At 42.6% G+C, this 26915-nt stretch overlaps 1 protein-coding gene across 3 annotated transcripts in view; it reads right to left on the bottom strand.

Moving 5' to 3' along the window:
• Positions 1-26915, bottom strand: part of Rbfox1 (RNA binding fox-1 homolog 1) — a 378397-nt gene that overhangs the window by 24929 nt on the left and 326553 nt on the right. For 2 of the 3 annotated variants that reach the window (XM_050134319.1, XM_050134328.1), the window contains 2 exons: positions 22119-22158; positions 11288-11352 (listed from right to left, as the gene is read on the bottom strand). In XM_050134319.1, the coding sequence (XP_049990276.1) occupies positions 11288-11352; positions 22119-22158 (105 nt within the window). Of the gene's footprint in view, positions 1-11287; positions 11353-16849; positions 16893-22118; positions 22159-26915 lie in introns of all 3 variants that reach the window. The other variant, XM_050134335.1, reaches the window with a different exon arrangement.

Here is a 26915-nt window from a genome sequence, read left to right as displayed (position 1 = left end):
ATTGATAAAAGTTCTACTGTCTCCTCACTCTTTGGCTTCTCAATTCTCTATTGCTATTTTGTTAAAAACAAACAAACAAAAAAGCTCCAGATCTGTGTTCTTCATTGTGAGTCTTTGTGAATCAAATGCTGTAGATTTCAAACCGAATATAGCATCTATGCATATCTAAAACCCTGCAAGATGCTGACGACAAAAATCCCCACAGCCTATGAGAGTTGTTCTCTTAACTTGGAAGGTGACAGCAGAGGTTCCCCAACATAGAAGTTGGATGAATTAGATTTGATTCTGAGTAATCTGTTAGTTATGGGCCGAGAAGGTCCCAAACTTGATGACCAATAAAGAAAGATGTGTGTGTGTGTGTGTGTGTGTATGCTATAGGTCAACTTTGGGTGTCATTCCTTTACCTTTTATCTTTATTCTTTGATGATGATGATGATGTTTGTTTGTTTGTTTGATTAACTCACTGAGGCAGAATCTCACTAGGTCATCGTGGCTGGCCTGTTACATGCTGGATAGAGTAAACTGGCCTCATAGGCAAAGCTTGCCTCTACCTCCTATGTGGTTGGATAAAAACAATATGCTACCAGGCTCAAAATACATTAAATACACTAAAATTTACATTCATTTATTCGTGTGTGTGTGTGTGTGTCCATTCACACATGCCACAATATACAAGTAGAAATGAGAGGAAAAGTTATTGTAGTTGGTTCTCTTCCATCATGTGGGTCCTTGGGATCAGGCCACTAGGCTTGATGGCAGACACCCTTACCCACTGATCCACTTTGCTAGCTCCATTGGTTTTTCAGATGATCATTGAGGACACAGAGCTAAGCCACAGGGATGAGGCATGTTAGGGCCTTTGTATGGTTTTAGAAGGCCTATACTGGACATGTCAACCTCATAGTCTGAGGCATATTTCAGTTTTATTACTTAGAAGAGGAGAGTGACACAGTTGTTTGTGACTATTGCTCCACCTCCCTTCCCATGTCCAATCCCAACATTATGTAAGGTACACATGTCTGCCTTCCTTGTGGTCATTTTTATTTTTCTTTAGGTTTTAAAGTATATCATATTATACATATGTGAGATGTGGCACATGCAGACAAACCCACAAATAACCAAATGAAGTAAAAAGGCTCCAAAGAGAGCTACCATGATCTCTTATTTTAAAAAAAAGATGAATATATGGAAGCACATTTAGAGTAATTGCATGGAGGCACAACTCCCTTGCTTATGTTGCATTTAAAAAGGCTTAAATTAAGAGAGTTTCCAGTTTCTCCTAAACTTGACTGTTTGACTAGACAACCCAGGAGTTTGGAAAGTCATTTCTAAGGGCCCTTCTCTTACCTGGAGACCATGCATAATCCCCATCATCTCAATCTCTCTAACATCTACCATCTCATTCACTTCCTACTATATTCCCACTCAGATGAATCCAGAATGTGGAGCTGTCCATACAAGTTCTGTCTCATTAGAAAAGTTATTTCAACTTTCAGGGCTTTAGTCTTCTCACTGGGAGACTGAACTAACAATTAAAATATAGACTCTTCATAGACTGTGCAGATTGAATGTAAGATAAAACAGTGGAGAAGATAGTGTCATCTTTTGCCCCATTCAAAAGAAGGGCAGTAAGCAGTGGTTTGGAGGCTGGGTTTGTCACGGAAGGGGTTAAGTGTCCGTTTGAGGAAGCTGGTACATCTTTGGTAACTCCATCTTTTCTGAAGGTGCATGAGGAGAGGATCTACATCCAAGCAGAAGCATAAGCACAGGGAAAATGTGTTTGAACTCACTAAACCCCATGGAGCTAAGTGACACTGCTGATGTTGATGGTGATGATGGTGGTGATGTTGATCTAGAGACTGCTGACCTCAGGCTATAGTTGGAGAGCTTCCATTCAAAACCACGTACATTTTACCAGGAAGCAAAGGAGCTAGTGACCCATCTTTCTTACTTTATAAATAAGGCAAGCATAAAACTTATAATCTCTAGGATCTGCCCATACTCTCTCATAGATTAAATAATTCTACTGAGATTAGATTTGGCTTTAACCTAAATTTGTGATTATCTACTATATATCAGTAGCAAAGATCCATTAGCCTACATATGCATTAAAGACCATGAATGATACATAAAAAATCCTGTTCAAGAACATAACTCAGTCACATACTACTGTGGGCTACTAAGCAGCATGTAGAATCTCAGCATACTACTGCTCTTGTGAGTCTTAGAGATGATCAGGCAGAAAAACAACTCAGAATTTAAATGGAGTTAACTTATTGCTGAATCCTCCACCAAGCCAGTAATTACAGTGAATCATCTCTAAGACAACCATCAATCAGAAAATACATAACTAATAACATCTGACCAGCTTATCGATTTATAGCATTTGCCTCATTCTTATAATGGGTATGTATGATCTGTCCTCTGAGTAATATGAGAAAACTAAGGCTCAATGATGTCAAAAGTAACCAGATGCAGTCCTTGCAGGCTTTGTGTTATACTGACTCCAGCCTACTATGTAGTCAATGACAAGATTTTAACACAGGAACCACTTTCTCTTCCTATGACCTTGGGGGTTAAGAAAATAATAATTATGGCCAGAGGCCAGTTGAAGCAGGTGGTCACAAGGGAATATATTTGGAGAGATGCCAAACATTGAGGAGGTCACTAAAGAAGAGGAGAAGGAGGAGACAGTAACAGGTGTCTGGAAAGATGGGTGAAGGTTATCAGAGATGTGGCATCCTTCTTCCATCTCTGGCTAAAGCATTTCAAGGTAAATTATGAAGATAGCTAAGGAGAAATAATGCTTAGGTTTAATTATTTGAACTCCTTAGAATCTACTCTCTGTCTAAACATTATGCATCATTGTATAGCAAAACTGAGCCCGATGCAAAGCCAGGCAGCTAACTAATTAAGAGTCTCTTCAGTTCTCTCCCACCAACATCCCATCTCCCTGACAGGAAGTAGGTTTCCCTCTAACTGTTTTGTATGTTAATTAAGTATGAAATGCAATACAGTTTTGAAGAGCATTGAATTCCTGAAGAATCCATCACTGTGTTCTCACTGGTGAGAAAAATCATCCAAAAAATCATCATTCATTTCTGTCAGATGACTTTTTTGCATAAATGGCTACATACAGATATAGAAATAACTCAGATGCCATAAGCCAGTGGCAGCCAGTTCTGGAAGTCAACCTGTGCTCTTAGGCACAGGGTCATAACTTGATTTGATACCCTTAGAAAGAGTAGGAGAGAGTTTTTATGGAAAAATTTCATCTCATTCTAAAAGATAACAGCTTTAGCAAGTGAACTAAGGTCAAAATAGAGAACAGAAAGGAAAAGTCATCCCCCCCCCAAAAAAATAACATTTAAAGGAAAAATATGGCAAAGAAGTTGAATGTTTTAATTTGATAATTTGAAATTTGTATACCTATGTGTGTGGTATGTGTGTGTAAGCACATATGTGTGTGCGCCAGTGCACGAATGTATAGGGGCCTCAGGTTGATGGCAGAGCAGTCTTCAATCACTCTCCGTCTCATCGCTGAGGCAAGTTCTTCCCTGAACCTGGAGCTTGGCAGTTCAGTGAGGCTGGCTGTCAAGTAAGCTCTCCAGATTTGGCTGTTTCCCAGCACTGGGATCACATGTGCATGTCACCGGGCTTTGCTTTCACATGCCTCCTGGGAGTCTGAACTTGGGTCCTCACGCTCCAGTTTGAGGGGGAGACATCTATAAGTATTCTGTGAGCTAAGATTCTACCTCGGTATGTATCCTTCTCTTCTGCTGGATAAAACTCATTACCAAGTTTACTCTTGCTGCTAGTAGAAAGGGCTCACCCAGAGGCTTGTAGAGTCTGGATTCTCACTACAGGTTTCTGACCTACCTCTAGGAAGTGAACATTTTCTAAGCATTCATTCACAGTGGAAGGGCCATGATGGTACTACTTAAGAGATGGATTTCGTTTGCTTTTTTGTGACCCATCAAGCCAATGATCTGCAACCTGAAAAGCATGTAATCAGGTCATGGCATGACCAAAGGAGCTGTTATACCTTGTCTTGTCACCTGCAGAAGTGGCTCCCCACGTGGCTATGACAGCCATGGTCTGCTGGGTTTGGAATGTCCTTAATCTCTCCCTGGCCCCTTGTTGGTCCAGTCTGTGGATTATTACAAGCCTATTTTTTTTAACTACCTCAATTACATATTCATCCAACAGTGCATAACACTAGAGAAGCCATGGCAAGTTATGGATAAGAGGTAATTAGCCTCTGAGGCAAAACTTGGGCACATTTAAGGTTTGAGATAATCCCACCTCTGTGTGTGTGTGTGTGTGTGTGTGTGTGTGTATGTATGTGAGTGTGTATAAACATGTGAAAATGTATGTGTGTGAACGGCCTCAAGTCAAAAACCAGAGAAAATTGGAAAATAGGTCTTTTTTATAGCATCAGTATTGCTCCTTGCTGTTTAGTTTGGCATCCATAGACCCAAATTTCAATTGCTTTCTGCTTCCTTCATTAGGATGTCAGAATCGTCTTAGTGTTCTCCAATCAAATCAATAACAAGTTAAAGGGTATGTTGGAAGAAAGTAGAACTGGCCTAGTCCTAACTTTTTGGAGAATGTAAAATCGGAACAATTTTAAAAAAGCAGTGACATGTGCACATGGTTTATTAAAGAATTTGCTTTTGCCTGGCATTTCAGTCTTATGTAATAACTCTATCAGAAATGTGTTTCTTTTAAATATCTAATAACTTTCTAGAACAAGTAAGTTCTCTTTCTTTTCTTGAACGAGTTGTGTGTCACTCAAAACTGTGACTGAATCTGTTAAGGAAATAAACTTTAAATTAAAAAAGACATAAAAATAAGACAATGTACATACATACATATGGATGCACATGTACCTCTGTGTGCATGTGAGCATGCACATGTATGGATGTTTTCAATACAGATATTCAATCAATTCTGACTGCACTTTCAGCAAAGGCTTTGGGATACAAATGGATATAAATAAAGATACTGGTGACTCATTTTGCTACATTCCTGTTACAAGGTGCCAGAGCATCTTTTGTTTGAAAAAGAAAAACTAGAATTGCTCATCACAGTGACAGAAATGACTAAGAAACTAAAACCAAGAGCAACTTCAGTCAGTTGCTATCTCAGGCTACTGAGGAAACTATCCTTCTCACTGCCACTTCATGCCTGACAATCAAGAATGACTTAAGTGGCTTTGCCTTAATACTCTTGGGTCTGCCCTGAGCCCTCATGACCTCTCCCCTTAGCCCTCTGCTAACCTGGGAGTATCGTTCTTGTTTGTCATGACCATGTTTTGTCTTACCCACCTTAGGTTCTCTCAAGAGTTTCTCAAATAGATTAAAAATGTAACCAGGAAGCCCCCACACACTGTAAAGGTTTATTTTCCCAAGGCAGTGTCCAGAAAAGGAATTAACTAACAGAAGAAGTCACAAAGGTGCCATGTCATGCTGTGGCTCATTCCTAGGGGAAGAGCATTTCAGCTGCATGGTAGAAGGAAGAATAGGCAGAACTCCCTAGTCCTCAAAGAGAGAGCTGAAGGCTGTGTTACACTCTCCCAGCTCTCCTGGCCCCGGAAGGCAAGGTATCTGTGAACTTAGTCCTACCCTTACACATGCCTTGAAGAACAGGCATGAAGCTTGCTTCTAGTTTCTGGATTAGCTGAAATTCTTATCACATGTGTTTTGAAAAGGAAGAATTGAGAAACCATGAAATGCCCCTACTCCTCTGGGCTGTCTGTTCTCATTAAACATTCTACACGGTCTATATATTAAACTCTATATTTTAATGTATGGCTAGAAGAAAGTGCAAAATCATCAAGTTCAGATGATACGGTAATTTTTGTGATATAACCTTTCTATAATGAAAAAAAATGTCCTTAAATGTATTAACTGGTGAACTTTTTATTCAGGATGCTTACTTGCTTTTATGGTGCCTGACATTTTCCGTGTGTGTGTGTGTGTGTACATACATGTATAAGGATGCTAAGTAAAATGGTTTATCATTTTAAATGAAGCTATTCACCTATTTTCAAGGCGGAAATTCGGCAATCTTAAATCAGAATCCAGAAAATAGCTCCTAAAATAGATTGAGGGGCTGTGCTAGGACTCAGATCGCTCAGCTGCATTAGTCTTCAGACAAAGGTTTTATGTAAGAATTTCTTTCTGTTCTGTGTAGATTTGCTTATGATGAAATGGAAGAGAGAGAAAAATGGTATTTTGCTCTTGACATTTCCTCTTTCTTTCTTTCTTTCTTTCTTTCTTTCTTTCTTTCTTTCTTTCTTTCTTTCTTTTCAAAACAGGATTTCTCTGTGTAGTTTTGGAGTCTGTCCTGGAACTTGCTCTGTAGACCAGGATGGCCATGAACTCACAGAGATTCACCTGCCTCTGCTACTGGAGTGCTGGGATTAAAGGTGTGCACCACCACCACTTGGCTGACACTTCCCTTTTCGTTTCTTGTGCCCTCCCTCCCTCTGCTTGTCCTGCTTCTCTTTTCTTCTTCCTTTACCCACCTACCCATGGATCTAAGTATCATCTATCTCGCTTCGCATCCATCCAGCCAACCATCTCCCCATTTACATGTGTTTGGCATTTCTGTCTCTATCATATATAAATTTTATACCAAAAACATGCCTATCTGTGCCTATTAAATTTTACAAAACTTACTAATCTTTCTCTCTGAAATGAACCCTCTCTTTTTCAACTTCGGAGTGCCTGGTTTGAATGGTGCTTAGCATACATCATGTGACTGCCTAAGCTGCACAAGTTCTGGCTTTCTTGTTCTGAGATTTATCTCCAAAACTCTTAGAAGTTCCCTACGAGTATGTAAGATGACAAAATTTTGTTTGGGTTTATATTAGGTTGAGCTCTATGGAATTGCCAATACTATACTGTCTTTTCTTATCCTACAAAAACAATGAAACTTTAAGGTCTCAGAAAATGAAGAAGAACAAATTGAAAGTGGAACCCTGCTGTTTGCAGCCTCCTCGCTTAGTCTAAGGACACCTGTGTTCCTGGTTCATCACTTTCTTGTCAATTTGTTGATCTTTAGAGCAAATAAATGTTTTATAGGTTTGTCTGATTTTCAATGAGCATCTCGTACCCAGAAGATATCTTTACATAATTGTGAATATTCCACTCTACCTTCTGGAACATATATTTTTGGTCACTTAAAAATGTATTTTTATATATTATAACAACTCAAAAACTTTCATTTTAATGAAAATATAAGGAAATAAATTTAGGATAAAAATTTTTGATAAAAATCATATTTAAGATAACAATATTTTCTAAAAGTGTCAACTGGGACACTAAATTTCCACTGAGAACATCCCTCTGCTCTAAACAGAACATGATAGAAATTATTTTCCTTCCTAAGTGATAGATTGTTATGCCTCAATTTTCAGTGTTATGCACTGCCTTACTTTTCAAAATGTAGCTATATTTGTTTGAAAGGAAAATCATGTTTCAGTTGGTAGAAGAAATGGTCTCAGTTACAGCCATATTGTTGTTAAACTTGACAGTAAAACATCCTATCCTTGGTTCTTTTGTAACCTGCCTGTGTCTAGCTATTCTCTTCCCTAATGTAGAGGGACACTTTCATGCCCCAATCCCTAAAGGATGCTAGAATATCAGCAAGCAGGCAAGCATGGCCAGGGTTTCTTTTCTAGCCAGAGTATTTCATCAAATGCTATATCCACATCACATCTATTCCCCTGGTATGAGTAGCATAATTCATTGAACAGGGTACCTTCCCTACTTCCCACCTCCCAGTTGGACAGCCGAAAGATGCAACAAGGATCAAGCCATAAAACACAGGAACCAAGAGCCAATCAGTAAAGAGAGACCTGTACCCCAGGCTTATTCCAAGCAAGCCATTCATGGAGCTAATGTGATGGACCTATCCAACCCAACACGTACCACAGACACATCAGCAACACCGAGTAGCATGCAATGACCAGATGACCACAGGCCCCACCGCCATGCTCTGATTGGTTCAAGCTTAGAAAACAATCTCATTGAGAGTCTGGACATTACACCAAAGTGAGATTAACAAAACAAAGAGTTGATCAGGTCAAGTGTTTACCAAATGTTTATAAAATGCCAAGGAAAGTTGTTCGCTTATTCTGTTCTTACTCAATTCATCATTGAAGGTGTGATGTTCAGTTCAATCTTTGTGATTTGGAAAAAGCTTGGCCCATAGCAGATGGTCTTTATTCAGGAGGTCAACACCCAGACCCTCTTGGGCTGCTCTGAGATTGTCAGCATGTGGTTATTTAAGCAGGAAGATGATGGGCAGGGAGCTGCAAGGTGCCCACTAAAGGCCTTCTGGGTAGCACGAGAGGTACCGTGGGTCAGTAGTTTTCAAAGGGTTCCTGAATCTTTAATTTTATAAGGGTGTGATTTGTGTTGAGTAAAGGTAAAATTCTATGAATGGGAGGGGTGGGGGCAGCACACCAGATGGATTTGCACTTTGGAGAAGACTGAATGAAGATAGGTCACAGGGAAGGTCTGTTGCTGTGCTTCCTTGAATCCAGTTGATAATCAGTGACCATTTCTCAACCATTCCCAACTCCGATTTCCCTTCCAAGTTTGAAAGGGTTTCTTTGGGTTTGGAATTATCTCTCTTTGTCTTCCTATCTGTCTTCCAGAGAAGAGGGAGTTAGTTACTACTGATGCTATGGTATGATAGTGTTAAGTAAATTATCATTGTTGCCCTGGTAGATTCTCCATCTTTAGGAGAGATTCAAAACCTCTTCTGCTAATTCCCCATTTTCCTCTGAACATATTTTAATAAAGCCCTTTCATTGCCTGCATTGATTAAAAAATAAAAGGAAGGTACCACCACTTAATAATGATAAATCAAACCAGAAATTCTATTTTAGAGATTGTTTTCTGGTAATTCACCTATTACCAAATTTACCTTAATGAATAATTCCATAGGTGACAAGTATTCTGCTTACAGTAAAGTTAAATAGAGCCAGTATTCAATTTCCACAGCAACGGAGAGGACCTAACGTGCAAACATCTCTAATAAACAGCAAGAGGCCAATTACATGGAAAAGAATATAGTTAGCGGATTCCTCCAGCCGCAACTGTTACACTAAACTGGGAATAGCAGTTATTAAAGATTTACCAATCCAAGAAAGAGTGTTTTTCAGTAGAATGTATCTCACCAATAAGAACTCTTAATAATATTAAAACTGCAAGTTTTATACAGATATTTCCATATTTGGTGTTCCACAATGGAGAGAATTTGGACAATTTCAGACTGATGCAAGTGGAGACAGTGGGCTTCATCAGTAACTCTTAGTATTAAATTAAACACTTTGTTTTGATCAAGTGTCTAAATTGGTCTTCTTGAAGAGGCGATTTAAAGTCTATCTTTGTAAATAACCTTTCTTCAACTTGGGGCTAGATGCACTTAATCCGAGGAGGAGCAAGAAAAACACTCAAAGAAATAAATCTGTTTAAGATTCTTATAATTATACAGCAGGCTAAAGTTACTATGATTATAATTACATACAAAGTGGGCGTTTGAGAATTTAGCATCTAGAGATATTTTCATAAAAATAATTAAGGGCTGTAGCTGAGCCACACTACAATTGAGACTGTGTGGATCTTCAGTGCATGGAATTTAATAACATTTAAGCCTTTTCATTTGTAGAATGATCTCAAGTATTTCAAGATTGTCATCATTTTTATTAGCCTTATTGACCCTCTCAAATTTCTTAATCCGGTGTCAGAGAATACTGAAGATAACAATTTATATGAAGCATCTCGTATCTTGGCAACTGATGACTGGGGAAATGGATAATTCATGTATTTACAAGTGTGTCTGGCCAGTGGCTTGGATTCCTTTGAAGATTCTCTACAATTTAGAAAATGTGTTATGAGTGCTCAAGAGAAAACAGTAATAATTCCTGTGTGTAGCCAGACAGCAAATCTCAGCTCGGCTTGCCAAAGACTCATTTATGACACGTTTGTCCGTGGAGCTAAGTACAACATTTTAAATTCTGGAATTTCTTTTGCTTTATTAAACTGCAGAAAAATTATGCAGCTGCTACGAGCTAACAACACTTCTTGTGAGAAATGGGATGGAGGTGCAGGAAAAGCGCACCACTGCAAACCGAGAGGAACTGCATGGCTGCAAGCCAGGCAGAATCTTATTAATGTCTTCTGACAGTCTCTTTCATGGGCCACGCCCCTCGCCTGCTTGCTTACCTGTCTGACCCAGCATGCCTCAGCCACACATGCAAATCGTTACCATGATCATTTTATTCATGAAACATATCCTTAAATTAAGACAGTCATCACGAGAATAAGCACCCTCCGGGACATTCATGCATGCCGAGCATCTGAACATTCACGTTGCTGTCCTCAGAGATCAGAGCCAGAAATCGCATTCAGTATGAAGACACACACATTTTGTTTGTTGCCTAGTTTACTGCCCCCCACCACCAACAAGGCACCTATATAGAAATAGTTATAATTGTTTTAGAAACCATCACATCGCCAAAGCCTGGGGACCAAGGCAGTCACACACACCCATTCGGAATTCAGCGTTTCTCAAATATGTGTCTGTACCTCCAGCTGCCGTTCTTCATGTGAGGTGTGCAGTGCAAGTGAAAGCTGGCTTATGTTTGTAAGTTTGGGTACTGGGCACTGCCAAGATCAGTGAATCCCCTTATGGAAGCCGGGTGTTCTGCCCATTCCTTTACTCTGAATTCAGTAAAGCAGATGTGACTGCATTCTTGGGTGTCAGGAGGGAAGGAGGTGAACCTTCAGGTTTATTACTTTGTCATTTTCTTCCTATGAATTAGATAAAACTATGGTCTTATGTAGAAGGCCAAGAGAAGGTTGAGCAGGTGTGTGTGTGTGTGTCTGTGTGTGTCTGTGTGTGTGTGTTTACATGAGTAAGATGTATGGTTTAGGAACAAAGAGACCTGAAAACAGCTATCCAGAGATAGAGCTGATTTCTTTTTTTTTTTTTTCTTTCTTTCTTTCTTTCTTTCTTTCTTTCTTTCTTTCTTTCTTTCTTTCTTTCTTTCTTTTGCATTGCATCTGTCAGGGTGAGGAGTTCACAATGAGCAAGGCTTAAGCATCCAAGTTCTCTCCACATGGCCTGTGCATAACTTCACCATGGGACCTAATTTTCAGGGGCTTCCTCTTCGGTAGTCATGCATGTTTCAAGCAAGACCAAATACGAATCAGAATTTCCTGTCCCACGAGCTGATTTCAAGTCACCGAGAGAAGAAAGACCGTACCTGTCGCTGTAGGCAGCAGCAGTGGCAGGGGTGGGCTGGGCGTAGCGATATGCAGTATAACCACCCTGAAACACAACGAGAGATGAGGCTTAGAGATGCAGGGTTCAGTTCAGCAACACCCAGAGGTGAGAAGCCCGCACCAGAAAAGCAGGTACCCAAGTCCTCCCATCCCAGCTTGAGGTTAATGAAAGCTTAGTATCAGAGTGGAAGAGAACAGCACTGGAGAGAGGAGGCTGAAGACCCGTCCTGGCTGCATGTTAAAGGTTAGGAGTCCTAAATGTATCCTCAGAGGCAGAACCCAGAGGCCCTTTGAGGAAAACACACCAACGTGTTAATGGTGATGGTCTGGCGGTGAGGATAAATATTCTTCCTACTTTGCTGAACTTTCCAGGTTTCCAGAATTGACCAGGCTTTACCACAACTTACCAAATATTAACTTAAATTTTAGTATATTATCTTTATTTTTCATAAAACTAGATACTCTCCTGCATCATATTGATTTTAGAAAAAAGATCAGTCAGTTTCTTAGCAATTGTGTGTGTGTGTAGTCATTTAATCACTGATGGCTTTGTAGAAGGCTTTATTAATGTTCCATAGTTCTTACAAAAGTGAACAACTGTCAGAAATCTGTCTCCTCTGTTGAAAATATCATACTGCTACTCGCCAGGCGGAGGATTTGGTTCAGGGATGGGGGAATGTGATAAAGTCTTACAATTTGTAAATAAAATCATTAAGAGAAAAAAATCTGAAAAGGAAAATAATTAACATTTAGTTCTGTGTAGCAGTAATTGCCATTGTTCAATTAAGCACAGAGAAAGAGCAAATGGGTACATGGAAAAGGAACTGTGCAGTGGAGCATTGGTTATCAAACTGAGAAAAAAACGGCATCTTGCTCAACAGACCAGGGCAATATGTCAGCCACCATGGAATGATCTCAGCACAGTGAACAGACTGGATCCAGTGGCCAGAAGAGACAAGGGGCTTCTTCAGGTTCTAGTAAGAACGCTCAGTACTGCGGTCCTTCGAGGGTTGGAACCTCACCTTTACAGTGCGGGGCCAACTCAGGGTAGAGTGGCATGTCAGAGGGCTGACAACAGCACAATGCCCAATGACAGCAGGGCAAAGCTGACAGGTGTCATAAGTCTGGCCTTACACACAGAGACGAAGCCAAGCTCCAAAGTAACGCTAAACATACGGGCAGTAGCGCTCAACAGTCTTTCCGATGTTTCTGACTGAAATCCTGTATCCTCTGTGTCATTGCTCAAAAGAGCCAGTTTTTCTATCAGGAAATTTGTTCTTTGGATCAGCCTTGGTAAAGATACACCCAAGACATCTTGGTGGATAATCACCAGTAATACAGAGCTGGGAGTTTCTCTGACAGCTTTCCTTAAGGAAAAAAAAAAATGTGTAATTTAAAACAAAAAAGGTCTTAGCCAGACACCACCTGGTGTTCCAAACACAGTGCTTTCTAATGAGGGATGGGGGAACTCATTAAATGTGCTGAGAAGTCACAAAAACAAGGCAGGTGTCAGCCCAGCACTGAGCTGCAGAGGAGGAGCGATGGGCCATGGAGAAACCAGGCCACCAGTTGTCTACAGTTGTTCTTTTAATCTGTCTGACTATTTGTCTCGGCTTTCATGATCTATCAGAATGATGTAAGTATGTAAGTATGTGCATTAAATTTAATGAGGCAGGAAACTGTTAGGATTGGCTTCAGCAACAACTGGATAAAGTGTGCGTGTGTATGTGTGTGTCGGTCTGTCTGTCCAGAGCAAAACATTTTTAAAGTTATTTGCACAGATCTATCAGCTTCCCAGTAAATCAGAAGTGATGATAGAACCTGTACCCAGCAATGTTTGCTCTGCAAGCCCTTGGGGCGCAGGTTTTTCCTCTGGACATTTGCCCAAGGGTCTGTCATGAGAGCAGGTAGGAATTCGACAACAGGAAGCTTGGCTACAGTGTAAACGGAAGTAACTCAAAAGGGCTCTACTGTCTACAAGACTGACATTTGTCATGGGAATGTAAGTGCAGCTATGCACACTGGCACTGCCTTTTAAAAAAACTTTTTTTTAACTTTTTCTTTTTAATTTTATTTTTGAGATTATATTTTGATTGCAATATTTTTCCCTTTCCTTCCCTTTCTCCTAAATAAGGTGAACTATGAGAGTTTGGGAGTTATCTTTTTGTGTGTGAGCGTATTTACTTATGGCTTCAGCATTGAGAGGAAATCAGTTTCTATGTCAAACAGCCACAGGCGTCAGACCCTGAGATTTGGTCTGTTGCTTAGGAGTTTTGCTTTCAAATATTCGTTCTCTCTGTCTCTCTGTCTCTGTCTCTGTCTCTCTCTCTGTCTCTCTCTCTGTCTCTCTCTCTGTCTCTCTCTCTCTCTCTCTCTCTCCCCCTGCTTTGTTTTTTTGAAGCACGATCAAATGTAGCCCAGGCTAGCCTCAAGCTTGTTTTGTAGTTAAGAATTACCTTGAATTTCTAACAACCCTGCCTCCATCCCCTGAGGTGCTGGAATCACAGCTCTGTTCCTCCATGCCTGGCTCACAAGGAGCTGGAGATCTCCAGGGCTTCATTCACGCTGGGTAAGTACTGTACCAGCGGGGCTACACCCCATCCAAGTTTATGTTTTCATTTATAGATGTGTATGCATGTGAATGTATGACACATGTGTGCATGTGCCTATATAGGTCAGAGGAGGACACTGGATACCCAGTATGTGTAGTTATGGGTGGTCAGAGCCGCCCCAAGTCAAGGTTGAAGCCTAAACATCCGTCCTCTGTAGAGCAGCAAGCACTGGTAACTGTGGCGTCATCTCTCCCCCTTCTACCAAGTATTCTTCAGACTCCATAGCTTAGTCTGCTGATAGGTTTAGAGTAAGTGAGGTGGGTTTGAGCTTGGCAAACAGATCATGTGGTGGTAACAGCAATGATCAGCCTGTTTCTTGTCCAGCATGTTGGCTAACAGTTTAGGTGTTTTCTTGTTACTTGAAATGCAGGGACTATATTGTTAATTAACTTATTTATGTTACATTAACTATCATTAATTTGATTTGCTTTTACCTTATCATTTATTATGTGGTACTAGGATCTTGTCCACCATTAAGCTATTTCCCAAGCCCTCCCTCCTTTTTTAAACTTTATGTTTTACTTTGAGATAGTATCTCATGAGTTCAAAGCTGGCCTCGAGTTGATCCTGTAGCTAAGCGAGGTTTGAACTTGTGATTACAGTTAAGCCAGATTAACTATTGTCAAATGAATTACTGTATGCTGCACACGTTAAGTAAACTAATGTGTGTTCATGTGTGTGTAGCTGAGTGTGCTCACATGAGTTCATGTGTTTGAGCCGGAGAACAACCTCCTCAGGTACTGTATACCTTCTATTTTTCTTTCCTTTTTTTCTGAAACAGGGCTCTCATTAGTATCGAACTTGCCAAGCAAGCCCTACAGATCCTTTTGTCCTGCCTTTCTGTCTCTGGGGTTAGAAAGAAATGCCCCCGTGGTTTTTGGATTTGAAAAACAAAACCAAAAGAAACACAAAACCCCTCAGTTCTGAAGATCCATCACAGATCTCCTGCTTGCAAAGCAAGTACTTCACCAAAGGAGGCTCCCTCAACTCCTAGTTAATTTCAACGTAAGCCTCTATGGGCTGGTGGCTGTAGTGTGTGAGAATGGGGTAAAAAGGATTCTGCAGCTCGCTCAGGTCACCTCTCTGCACTGTGTGTTGTCTTTCCTAATACTCTTCTACATGAGATCCACAGTATAGCAAGAGTGGAGCTGCATGCTAACTCGGGGTACATGCGCACGCTGTAAAACGGCCCACAGATGAAACTGTTTTAATTTGCTTTGCAGAGAGGAGACTCGGGTGAGTCGCATTGCTCTGTAATCTACAGCTTGCTGAACACAAGCAGAGCTTCTGTGCAGTTCAGTGCTGATGTCTGAAGGATGAGGTCTGCCTCCTGTTTGAAAACCGCAGACCCAGGTCTTTGTTGAACCTGGTAACTGCAGGTCTAGTGGTGAAAGAGTATCACTGACAAGGGGGCTTTTCCTTCTCTAAACCAAATGAGAAAAAAAGTACAGCAGTTTTATCTATTCTATGCACACAAATATTAATGTGTGTGTGTGTATGTGTTTTGCTGGACGTTGAACCCAGGGCTTTATGCACGTTAGGCAAGTGCTCCTTCACTGTCCTATGGCCAAAGTCTTCCTCTGAGTTTTTGTTTGGGCACAGGCTCACATTAACTGCCCCTGGCTAGTATTGATTTACCCTGTGACCAGCCTTGAACTCTCAATCCTCCTGCCTCTACTGAGATGACAAGCCTGTGGCATGGAGCCGTCTGTGCTACCATCTTCCAGTTGCATGGCAGGTTTAAGATTAACTGTAGACCGCATTATAAGACCCATGGCCAGCAGTAGATGTGTTGATTTTTTTTCTCTTTTTATTTCCTACGAATTTACTTATTTTGGTGTTTCTTCGGCAAAGAGACATAGGGTTGGCAACTGAAAAGAAAAATTTCTAACCATCTATAATAAAAGTGGTGAGTTATAGAAGATGGAAGGTTTGCAGCCCCTCAGGCTAGAAGCATAAGAGAATTTTGATTGAAAGATTAGTGTATTCTAAGAACCAGCCAATGATTATGGAGAAATTGATTCTAACACACCCTCTACTTTCCCACCTCATGGCGTGTGTGTGTGTGTGTGTGTGTGTGTGTGTGTGTGTGTGTGTGTGTGCATGTGCCATGGTACGGATGTGAACGTCCCCTTGAATGTTGGCCCTTGCCTTTCACCTCTCTGCTTCTTCCTATGTATACAGAATACTGTTCTGTAAGCATCTTACTATGTACACCAGGATAGCTGACCTGTGAGCACGTAGGAATGCCCACGTCCCCTCCTCACATCTCTCTGTAGCAGTGACGGATGACACACAATTGGTGCTGTGTCCAGCTTTATTTGGGTTCTGGGGAATTCAAACTTTGGTATCATGTTTACACAGAAAGGACTTTGCCTACTGAGACATATCCCTAATAGGAAAATTATTTCTTACTGATTTATTATTATTATGTGTGTGTACATGTTGTGAGTGTGTGTGTGGTGTGCAATCATGCCACAGAATGTAGGTGGAGGTCAGAGAACAACTCTCAGGAGTCCATGTTCTCTGTGGCTACCTTAGTTTCTGCAGATCAAACTGAATTAGGCTGTTAGGTCTTAGTAGTTAACGTTTTTGTTTGTTGAGACAGCTTCCTGGCCCTTTTTTTTATTTTTGGCTGCTAAATTTTTATAATTCAAGAAATTAAAAGCCACATTAGACCTGTACTGTGGCATATTCATGATGGAGCCAAGTGTACAGACACAGTGCTGGTATCTGGAAGGAAGTGTCTCCAATGCACCGTGGACATGTCAGAAGGTAACAGATGAATATGTGTTAAAACTGGAAAATTCAGGTAAGGCTTCCCTCTGTTAGAGAACATTTGCCCTCCCGAGAACCATCTTGTTAGTCAGAATTTCAGAGCAAACCCACAACCATGTGATGAGTGTTTTTCCGTCAGTCAGGAATTCATACCTGTAGCAATTTATTGCCATACACTGGCTCTTGATACACTACTCTATAAGGAAACAGAGATGTAATGTTTTCAATGCAAAAATGAAATAAATAAAAGAAAGTGCACAAATCAGACAGCAACCCTGGAGCAATTCATTTACAAGTTTGCTTCTCTTAGTTCAGTGTTGAACGTAACCTGCCAAACCAAAATGGGGTTAGGCATGGCCCAGTACTGGACTTGCAACTCCCCACACTGCCGGTTCTAAGGGAGGTGATCATGAAGCTCAAACCGTGCGGTCTGCATTCAGGATATACCATTCTGTTTTTACAAAGATGAAAGGATAATTTCACGGCTTCTCGCCTTTTAATCTGCATCCCAACAGTTTCTGTATGATGATTCTCTCTTTACCTCATGGATAGGAATTTCTGGCTTACCTGAGGATTCAGTTTTGATGTTAATGACTTAGGGGGTTAAGATCATCTTACAGGGGCAGCCTGAATTGAAACAGCAACTTTAGCCATTTCTGTTCCCACAGCAAAATGGCACTTCCCAGCTGCCTTGACCACACTGAGATCCTTCCCTATTGAGTCTGTGGGTGCACCTAAGATAGTTATGTGTGATGCACACATTCTTAGCATGTTTCACTCGGACTTCATCTCAGGAGAGCCCCACAGACTGAGAATACCTGTACATGAAAGAGTTGCCCACGGGGCTACTTCATGTGGTTCACTGGAGGTGGGAGAGGAATTATTTGTGTTGGAAGAGAAAGTCTCTGGCTTCCTTGGCAGATAGCAAAGTGGTTGACTATTTGAAGACATTTAGGGACCTGCCTTATGGATCTATGTCTGCATTTTTTAAGTTACCTGGCTTTCCTTGCTTTTGATGACATTTAACTTTTCTCTGCTAAAATTGAAGAGCATGGAGCTACACCTATCCAAATTTACTTTCATTCCCTCTTCTCTCCCCTTCCTTTCCCTCTCTCCATTCTCTCTCTCTCTTCCTAGTTTTCAGTGTTTATTTGAATGTTTCAGGGACAGATAAAATTGTCTAGTGTTCTGATCAGCCCTTCAGATGCTCTTTTCTTTCTTCCTACGTGTGTGAGTGGGTGTGTCTTCATCCGAGAGGCCAGAATTCTCATCACCTGAGTTATGCAGGCCCAGGGTCTAGACTCTGCTCCTCGCGATCGAACAGCTGTTAACTGTAAAGCTGTCTCCTCAGCCCCACCCCTCATAACCTCTATATTATCTTCCCACCTTCTTCCCCCATCCCATCTCTTACGGACTTTCTACAATCCCACCCTTTTAAATTAATCTATTTTCCAGTGCTTAAGTATTGAACTGTCTTTGGATCATGTGGGCTCAAGCTTTGGTGTCAGAGAAGATTTTTTAAAAACTCATTTCATTTTTTTTTTCTGGAAGAAAGTTTCCCTCTCTGAAAAAAAGGAGGTGATAAAGTCCCTGTCTCATGGCTGTGGTGAGGAGGAGAAACTGTGGCAGGGAGTGGATGCTGATATCCTCTTCCATGTCAGCCTTTTTGACACTGCTGAGTCCTCATAGTGACTGAGGAAGGCTGGTCTATAACACGCACTTCCATTTTAAAAAACAGAGAAGCCATTTTTATAAACAGTCTACTGAGTCTGAAAGGTAACTTGCATTTTAGTGAAAAGTATTGAAATGAACTCATAAGTTCATTTTCTGACTGCTGTGGCAAAAATCCTCGACAAAGGAAACTTAAGGAAGGGTAGGCTTATCTGGGATTGTGTCTGCGTGTACAGTCAGTCATGGCTAAAAGGCACAGGAGGAGAAGTGCGTGTTATAGCCTCCTTGGGAGGAGGACTTGGGTGATAGCCCTGCACACGCTCTGCTCCGACTTAGAACTCCCCGTGTCTCTGATATATAACCATCTTCACACAGTGCAGAAGCTTGTCCCAAAGCCCAGGGGCAGCAACTTTCTGGCAGAGATGCCCCCCCTTTACCCTGTATAGGGAGGTTGCTATTTTCTTCATAGATTTTTTTCTGAGCACGTGATTCACAGCATTTCTGTAGGCTCTATGGCAATTTCCTGGCATCTACAATCATCTCTCCCTCTTTCTTCTACTCTTTCTTCTCTGAAAAGTTGAAGAAGATCATTGGATGCGGGGGCTGGTGGCTCGCCTATCGGAGCGGTCTAAAAGGTCCTTCCAATCCTTGGGGCTCCAGTAATACTTAAAAGTCCCAGAAATGCCCAAGAGACTCAGCTTCAGGAGGTATGGGAGCAGGACCTCGGAGGATAAAATGAGAAGGATGTGGAGGGTGGGATGCGGGGAGTGGGGCAGTAGTTTGGAGTGTGTTCTACCGTGGGCATGGTGATCCTCTCAGAGAGGATGCAGGGTGGAGAAGGGATTGAGCAGGGAGAATGTTCCTTGATTAGATTGGACCAAATGTAGAAACTTGGCATTTTAGCTAATGGATTATAAAGACATGTGAGATAAAACTCAAGTGGAGACGGACTGAGCTCACACATCCCAGAATCTCTGACAATTACCCTGGACCTATTTATTGTGGAACATTGTAATGAGATTGTAGGCCTAAGGAAGAAACTTTTCTTTAAATAAAACAGAATCTGAAATGATTTTCCAGAAATCTCTCCAGCAACCATCACTTTAAAATGTGTGGTCCTCAGGGCGTCTCTGCGACTCACAGTTCAGACTAATATCACAGCGGGGCAGCAGGCCTGTGGCTTAAATCCACACATTCAGGGTGATCTTTCCAGTGGGACCGAGCCTGGCTTTGTGCAGGAAATAATTCATGTCATTTGCTTCCTTTGAACTTAGAGCTGCCCGTGGTGGCCTGCTCTGCTGCTGCGGTGGAAGGGCCACCGGACTAGCTCACTCCCATCTCACCACACTGTGGGAGGCCAGAGGACAAACACTGGGCAAGCGGTAGGCTAACCTAGTACTTCAGCAGGGTAGGTTCATTACACATTTGGAACACTGAGAAGACACAGTGTTGTCATGCTACCAAAAAACCCTTCCCTTGAGGGCTTGAGCCTCTCCTCATCCAGTACAGACTCTGGCAGACCCACACGTTCCTGAGCCTGTTTTGTTCTCTCTGATTTTCTAATGTAGCCCCTAGCACTCCAAGATACAATGTACAGTGCTGAAATCACTCCCTTCTCCTCTCTCTCTCTCTCTCTCTCTCTCTCTCTCTCTCTCTGTGTATGTGTGTGTGTACAAATGCACACATGTTGGGGGTGTGCATACATATGCGGAGGCCAGTGTTTGACATCAGGTGTCACTCTCTGAATCATGTCTCTGCCTCCTGTTGTGAGCTGGGGTCTCTTACAGTACCAGGAGATCACCAGTTCACCAGGCTCCATGTCCTTAGGGCCCACGGTTCCACCTGCTTTTGCTAGCCCCGTTCTGGGATTACAGGCATACATGCTAAGCCTGGACTCTTACGTTGGTGCTGGGACTCTAAACTCGGTGTCTCTTGTTTGCGTGGCAATCATGTAACTGACTGAATCATCTCCCCACTCCTGCTTCCTGTTCTTGTGGCAGCCTTGCCCCTGGCTAACACTGTCTTCAGGCTGCACAAGAATATACAAGGCCAGGAAGAGATAATCCACTTGAAACACGTATGGGAGAGCACAGTTAATGACCTATTATAGCTTTTACATATGAGAAAATGAGGCACAGAGAGGGGGTACCCAATAACTGACAGCCAAATTATAATGATTTTATTTTTAACTGGGGATATCCATATTCCTTTTTTTCTTGAACAGATATTAACAGAAATAGTTTTCTTCCTAGTGGACTTGATCTTTTATGAACACCCTTCCACCTCTCAAGTTTAAGGACATAATAATAAAGCTCTAAACTCAGCGATGCTGTGCCCACTTACATAATCCTCTCCAGGCTACCTAAGAGCTGTGGCTATGGACCGACTCTCAGATTCATTTTATACCTGAGGGTGGGACCAGGCTCTCCCACCTCACATTTGAAATGCATGAACTGAAGGTCTGGAGAATAGGGCATAGTAGGGGCAGCTTCAGTTTTGTAATTGGGAGGAGTTAATTGTTTGGGGGATAAATGAAAAACATGTGCATTTGTACTCATCTAGCAAGACGCGAATACTGCAGTAACCTGGAGGTGACAGCAAGCGTCTTAGATACAATCAGATCTAAACTAAGTCCATCACTGGTGGAGATTCATACCTTGCTGCCAGACTGTAGCAATGTGAAATTCAGAAGGAATAAAAGAAAATAAACAGTGTCTCTCATTTTCTAACAAATAGCATTAGTTTGCACAGAAATATGGTTTGATTTTTTTTTCTTATCTAGTATGTGAAAAACAAGTATGCTTCTGGAAACTTAGTCGAGGTTATTAATGGTACATCTGTGTGCGTGTGTGTGCATGTGTGCTCGTGTGTGTGCTCTTGTGTGTACTCATGTGTGTGCTCGTGTGTGTGTGTGTGTGAGAGAGAGAGAGAGAGAGAAAGAGAGAGAGAGAGAGAGAGAGAGAGAGAGAGAGAGAGAGAGAGAGAGAGAGAGAGAGAGAGAAAATGGACTCCTCTGCTGCCCACTTAGCTCAAACTCTGTTCCAAGGTCCTCTCATCACACCAGTGCGGCACTGGGATCTAGACCAGGGTAGGGAAGGTTCACTGCTGTCTGAAGATGAGACACATCTTTCTAAAGAGGAGTATCATGAGATGGGACCGATGAGCAAACAGCTCCACCCCAGAGAACTGTTCGGAGAGGGGAGAGGATGAGGGTTGCAGAGGAGAGGGCTGACCCTCCAGGCCCACACATTGCCATGGCAGGGATTTAGTGCTGTGCTTGGAGAAAAGAGAGAAACGCAATATTCCTAACGCTGTGTCGATAAATAATTACACTTATAAGGAAAGCGTGGAAAACTACCAACCATGAAAATCCCTTCCAGTTCGCAGCAGCTGGTAGCTACAGCTGTTGTTCTGAATATCAAACTGAAAACACAGAGAGCATATTGAGAAGGGGAGAGAGCATGTCGCTGTGGGCGGAGCTTTTAATTTGGCAAGAGAGAAAAACCACCTTTTCTAATAGATGCAGTCGTGTTTATCTGTTCCAAAGTTGATCAAGTCCAAGTCATTAATTCCCCTCAAAGAGCAAGTTGCGTGTCTTTTGAGCTCATGATCACCTTGGAAGACACACTATGGTGGGAACTCCTTGTTGACCAGGAAGAGGTAATCTGTCCCCACTGAGTTCAGAGCAAACTTGTATAAAGAATGACTCCCGGAGATAAGGAGGATGACATGCACGTTAATGAATACTTACATAAATGTCTGCACCATAAAATCCATCCTGGTAAACAACACTGTAAAGATGCACACACAAAGAGAAACATTCGGATTAGTGCAGTTCCCCATGCAGACGCACCAACCCCCGCACGGGCCAGGTTAGTCTGCTCTCATGATCCGAAACACAGGAACGGAGGAGAGTGGCAAACTGATTAAGGAGGTTGGAGACAACAGCTGTCCATCAAATCGGGAACTTTAGGCTGCGGTTCCATGTTGGACCAGGGTCACAGTGCTTTTGCTTGGGCACCAAAATGAACTTCCCACTCTCAGAAGAAGGTGCATTGCATGGCTTAGAAAGGCAGAAGGACTGGTGTGCATGTCCAAGTGACCTACACAGGCCTGAGAGTCTTAACAATGTTAAAGTTTGCAATCAAAGCCCAGCTCCCATCCCCAACAAACACGAAACCCAGCATCTGTTTAAGAATGGGCTTGCAAGGGCAGGGACTCAGAGCAGAACACTTTGATGATGCACTAGAACTGAATGGCCTCAGGGGGCGCCCAGGTGGCTCAGATGGGGTCAGATATTTTCTTCTGTCAACATTTCATACAGTAGCATTACCTGTGGTAGTTGTCAGACTTTTATTGTCAGTATAACAGAAAACCTGCCTGTGTATCTGTGTGTAAACATATGCAGATATGCATGTGTGCAAAATATGTATGTTTTCAGATGCACAAATATATGGGAGTGCATATATGTGTTTGTATGCATCAAGGCCTTATATATTTGTGAGTGAGGGGGGTTCGGTTGTGTATGTGTAAGTATTCAAATAAATCATATTCAGACTAAGGGAAGATTCTACTTTATAACTAAATAAACCTAACTATATGGAAGCTTTGCATAGTGCACCCAGTCCCTGGACTTAGAATCCCAGGAAGAAGCCACTTCCAGGGGGCAAAGAATGATCTTGGGCTTCTCTGAGTTCCTTGGAATAGCAAGGCAAAGAAACTCATAGGAACACATTCTCTGACTTAAGTATTTGAGTGGGTCTACCAAGGCCATATGTACACTGGACACCTCGCAGGCTTTTGTGAGAACAGCAGATACCCTAGGTACAAAAGGCTGAGTTTCTAAACTTTTGCTTTCAGAGGGTGGTAGTCATCAGTAACCTCCCCTAGCATCTCCCCATGACATTTCTGGGTGATTTATGAGGCGAAGAATCAGTGAATCCATTGTTGAGTCAAGCCAGGGCCCTAATAGAAGCCCAACTTTGATACGAAAGGATTTCATGAGACGAATGAGCACGCAGAAAAGCCAGGCAATTCAAGCCAGGGGAGAGCACTTCATCACCTAACTGCACACACACACGCACACACAGCAGTGACACTGGCTTGCTGGAGAACACGGAAGTGCACTTCTTTCCCAGAGCTCTTTCGGAGCTGATTGGCAAACCCCCAAGGACCATTATCCTTAAGGTGTGGCAGGGATGTCACACACTAAGGAGGTCGTTGGGAATGCCTTTCAGCTGTTGTTTGTGTTTGATCCTGGCAGGCTACAGTGCACAGGAGCACTTGTCAAGCAGTGCTAACCCCCAATCCAAAAGGCAGGCTGAGGTATGTAGGGTCATGAGCAGGCTTTGAATCTACGTTCGGCATTAGCAACGTAAAAAGGCACTGTCTGTTGTGGGGTCAGGAGGCAAGGTCAGCTCCTACCAACGGGCCTTAGAACAGATCTGATGAAAAGCAGGCAAGCAACAGATAGTTACTCGGGCCCCAGAGCACAGACTCGAGCCTTAGCTGCATCAAGACCACGTCTGTGCCAGGTTTTCATGCCATCATGCCTTTATTCATGCTACCCCTTGGTTGCCAGCGTCTTTTATACCAGTATCCTCATTCAGAATCAGCTAGATCGCCACTGAAGAGGCAGGCAAGGTGCAGAAACACAGACATCTGTATCACAGTGCTGCTTCCCCGCAACCGGAATGAAGTTGCTAAGACAGCCGAGCTTGGTTAACTCTTTGCAAAATGGGAAAAGTGGTAGCCAAGGGGCTACCTCAAGGCACACACGTGCAAAGAGGTATAGGATTTAGTCAGGTGATGCTTTCGAAGTGATGCTCAGCATGTTTAACACCGAGGCAATAAGTAATCTAAATGAGACTCAGGCTACCTGAAGCTGAGTCCCATGTCCTCCCTGTGAGTACCAGACTCTCTATCTAGGTGGCTCATTAGTTTCCTCCCCCTGTAAAAGGCATTTGTGTCTATGATTTGTTTGGACATCGAGGCTGCACTCATAGGAGTTCCACCTATTGCATCTCATCTAAGGTTTAATTTCTTATTTCAGGCCCAGAAGACATACAATAACTATGTATCCAGAGGATGGTATCCACACCCTAGAGAGGAGCAGAAGGCAGAGAGTCTTTTCTGTGTCAGCTCCAGGTAGAAGTTAATCATTGGTCAGAGAATGATGTCTCCACTTGGGGCTTAGAGTCGGGGGTATCGTTAATTCGAAGACAGCACAAGCCTCTTGGTGAGACACTACCTTCTTATTTTATAATTATTACTGTTGTTGTTGGGGGGCCTGAGGTTTGAAGCTTGTGTTGTTTGTGTATTCAGCTGTTAATGGTTGTTGACGTTAGAGGAAAAGAAAAGAGATAAGATTAAACAATCCTGGATCCTACCAGTACAGAAAACTAGAGGGGTGTGGATAAATATTAATTATTTAAAAAATATTAATCATGTAAATACAGGAAGCCTTGCATTTCCCCAAATGCTGACGGGATGGGCAAGGTCTGCTTTATTTTGTGGAAAATAGAGAGAAAAGCCAAACCTAGGCCTAGGAGGCTCGGCCACACAGCCTAGAGCAGGGGTGGAGACCCATGTCATGTGACTGAGACTTGGGTCTTACTCTGCCAAGGAGATGAGGATGAGCTGAGCTGCGGTTGCTCCTTCCTCCAGAAACTGCTTGTGCGTAGGGCTCATTGCCTTGCCAGTCTCCCCATCACGCTGTGTTAAGAGCTCCCAGACACCAAGAAAGAGCACACTGTGCTATGTGCCTTCTGGAGCCTTTCCTCTGAAAAATAGCCCAGCTGCTGTGGTTTGCCCTCCACCATGGGCGATGGAAAGTTATTCTGAATCCTCTGATATCCCAAATTTCTGAGATGTGGAGTTGAAGGGAGACTGAGGGCAAGCTTTCTCCTTCTGACAAGAGCAAACAAATGGAATGCAAGTATTGTCTCCTGCACTGCAAGGTCTCCTCCCCCCAACCACATCACAGGTGAGTCTCTCCTCACTGCTCTCTAGAGATCTAGAGTCCCCAGAGGGGAAAGTGCAGCCACAGCCATGCATCAAGCTGCAGTTGCAGCTGCAGCCTTTGCTGCAGAATGGGAAGATGGGGGCACCCTGAAAGAGCAAACAGTAGGAAAGAGGCAGGACCAGGGAACCTGGAAGGACTTGCAGGCAGACAAAGGGAATGGCAAGTGTGAGGACCCATGGTGAGAGGTGTCTGGATCCTTGGAGGGCCTGGAGGAAGGGCACAGTTAGTGGCTTTGGGTCCCAAATGCCCTTTAGAACGTGGTGGCTTCTGAGCAAAGAATTTCATCTGTTACCAAGCACAATGAGAAGGATTGCTCACTTGTGCCAAGTATATTTTGGAGGCACAAGGGAAACAGTGAGTGATATAACCTTCATGATGTTAATAACCCCGGAATCTATGAGATGACATAGCCATCCTCATTTTACTGGTAGAGTAAAATAAACCTCCAGGAATGGGCTGTCAGTTTTACAAAACTGCTATTTCCCCTAAGTTATTAGTCATAGCACAAGTATCATTCCTGAGATGACTCAGGTTCACAGGATGACTGCTCTAAGATGGGCCCATCAAAGCGCCCTGTGATACTTACCATCCTCCCCCACCCCCACAATGGACAAGGCCCCCATTCCCTCCCTAGACATGAATAAATTGACTTAACTAATATATTCTAGCCCAAGTATTTTCGTTCCGTAGCCCAACTCTTAATGACATGGCACGCAGTGGTGGTTGAACTTCAATGTGCCTAAGGTTCACCTGGGGGACTAACTGAAATATTGATGGCTGGGCCCTATACCGAACCCAGAGCTATTGATTCAATAGATCTGGATAGAGTGGGTAGCTAAAGGATTTATATTTCTTTCAGGTAATGGGCAATGTCACTGCTGGTAGTTCAAGCCTTAATTCACTATGCAGTCAAAAACAATCTTGAACTTCTGATCTTCCTGCTTCAGCTCCCCCGGCACTTCGAAAACAGGTGTGAACCACTATGCCAGGTCTTGCAGTGCTAAGGATCAAGTCCAGGACTGTATGCACGTTAGGCATACATGGGGTGTCATTGCAGCTGCTAAGGTGCTGCTCTTGAGGCATGGTGAGTGTGGGAGAGCCCTTGCAGAGATGAATGGTCCTTTCCAGGAATGGCTCCCAGTGCTTTTCTAATGCCTCAGCCAACAGGTGCATTAAAATACCAGATACATATGTGGGAAAAGAAGATAGAGCTTCGTGTGGCGGATGCAGCTATAGATACACAACGGTTCCCACACTGCAGAAGTGAATTGCTGTCATGCACGGAGCAGATGCGGTCCTATTTTAATGCAGAAATGGTCTGTCTAGTCATGCAAAGGTAATTGTGTTGCCTGTCAATCACTCTAGGCCTGCAATATGCTTTTGCACGAGCATGATGCAAATGCACAACTCATTTTCTTAAGGAAGTAATCATGGTAGTTAAATATTTGGATAGAGGCAAGCAGGGAACGATCGCACTATAGCAAATTAGCTTACTTTAGAAAAAGAAAAAAAGGAGGATGGACA

The sequence above is a fragment of the Alexandromys fortis genome, unplaced genomic scaffold, assembly GCF_014885135.2.
Source record: "Alexandromys fortis isolate MF-2015 unplaced genomic scaffold, M_Fortis_MF-2015_v1.1 scaffold_29, whole genome shotgun sequence".
Taxonomy (NCBI): Eukaryota; Metazoa; Chordata; class Mammalia; order Rodentia; family Cricetidae; genus Alexandromys; species Alexandromys fortis.
The sequence above is the reverse complement of the archived record's forward strand: the minus strand, read 5'-3'. Positions and strand labels throughout refer to the sequence as shown.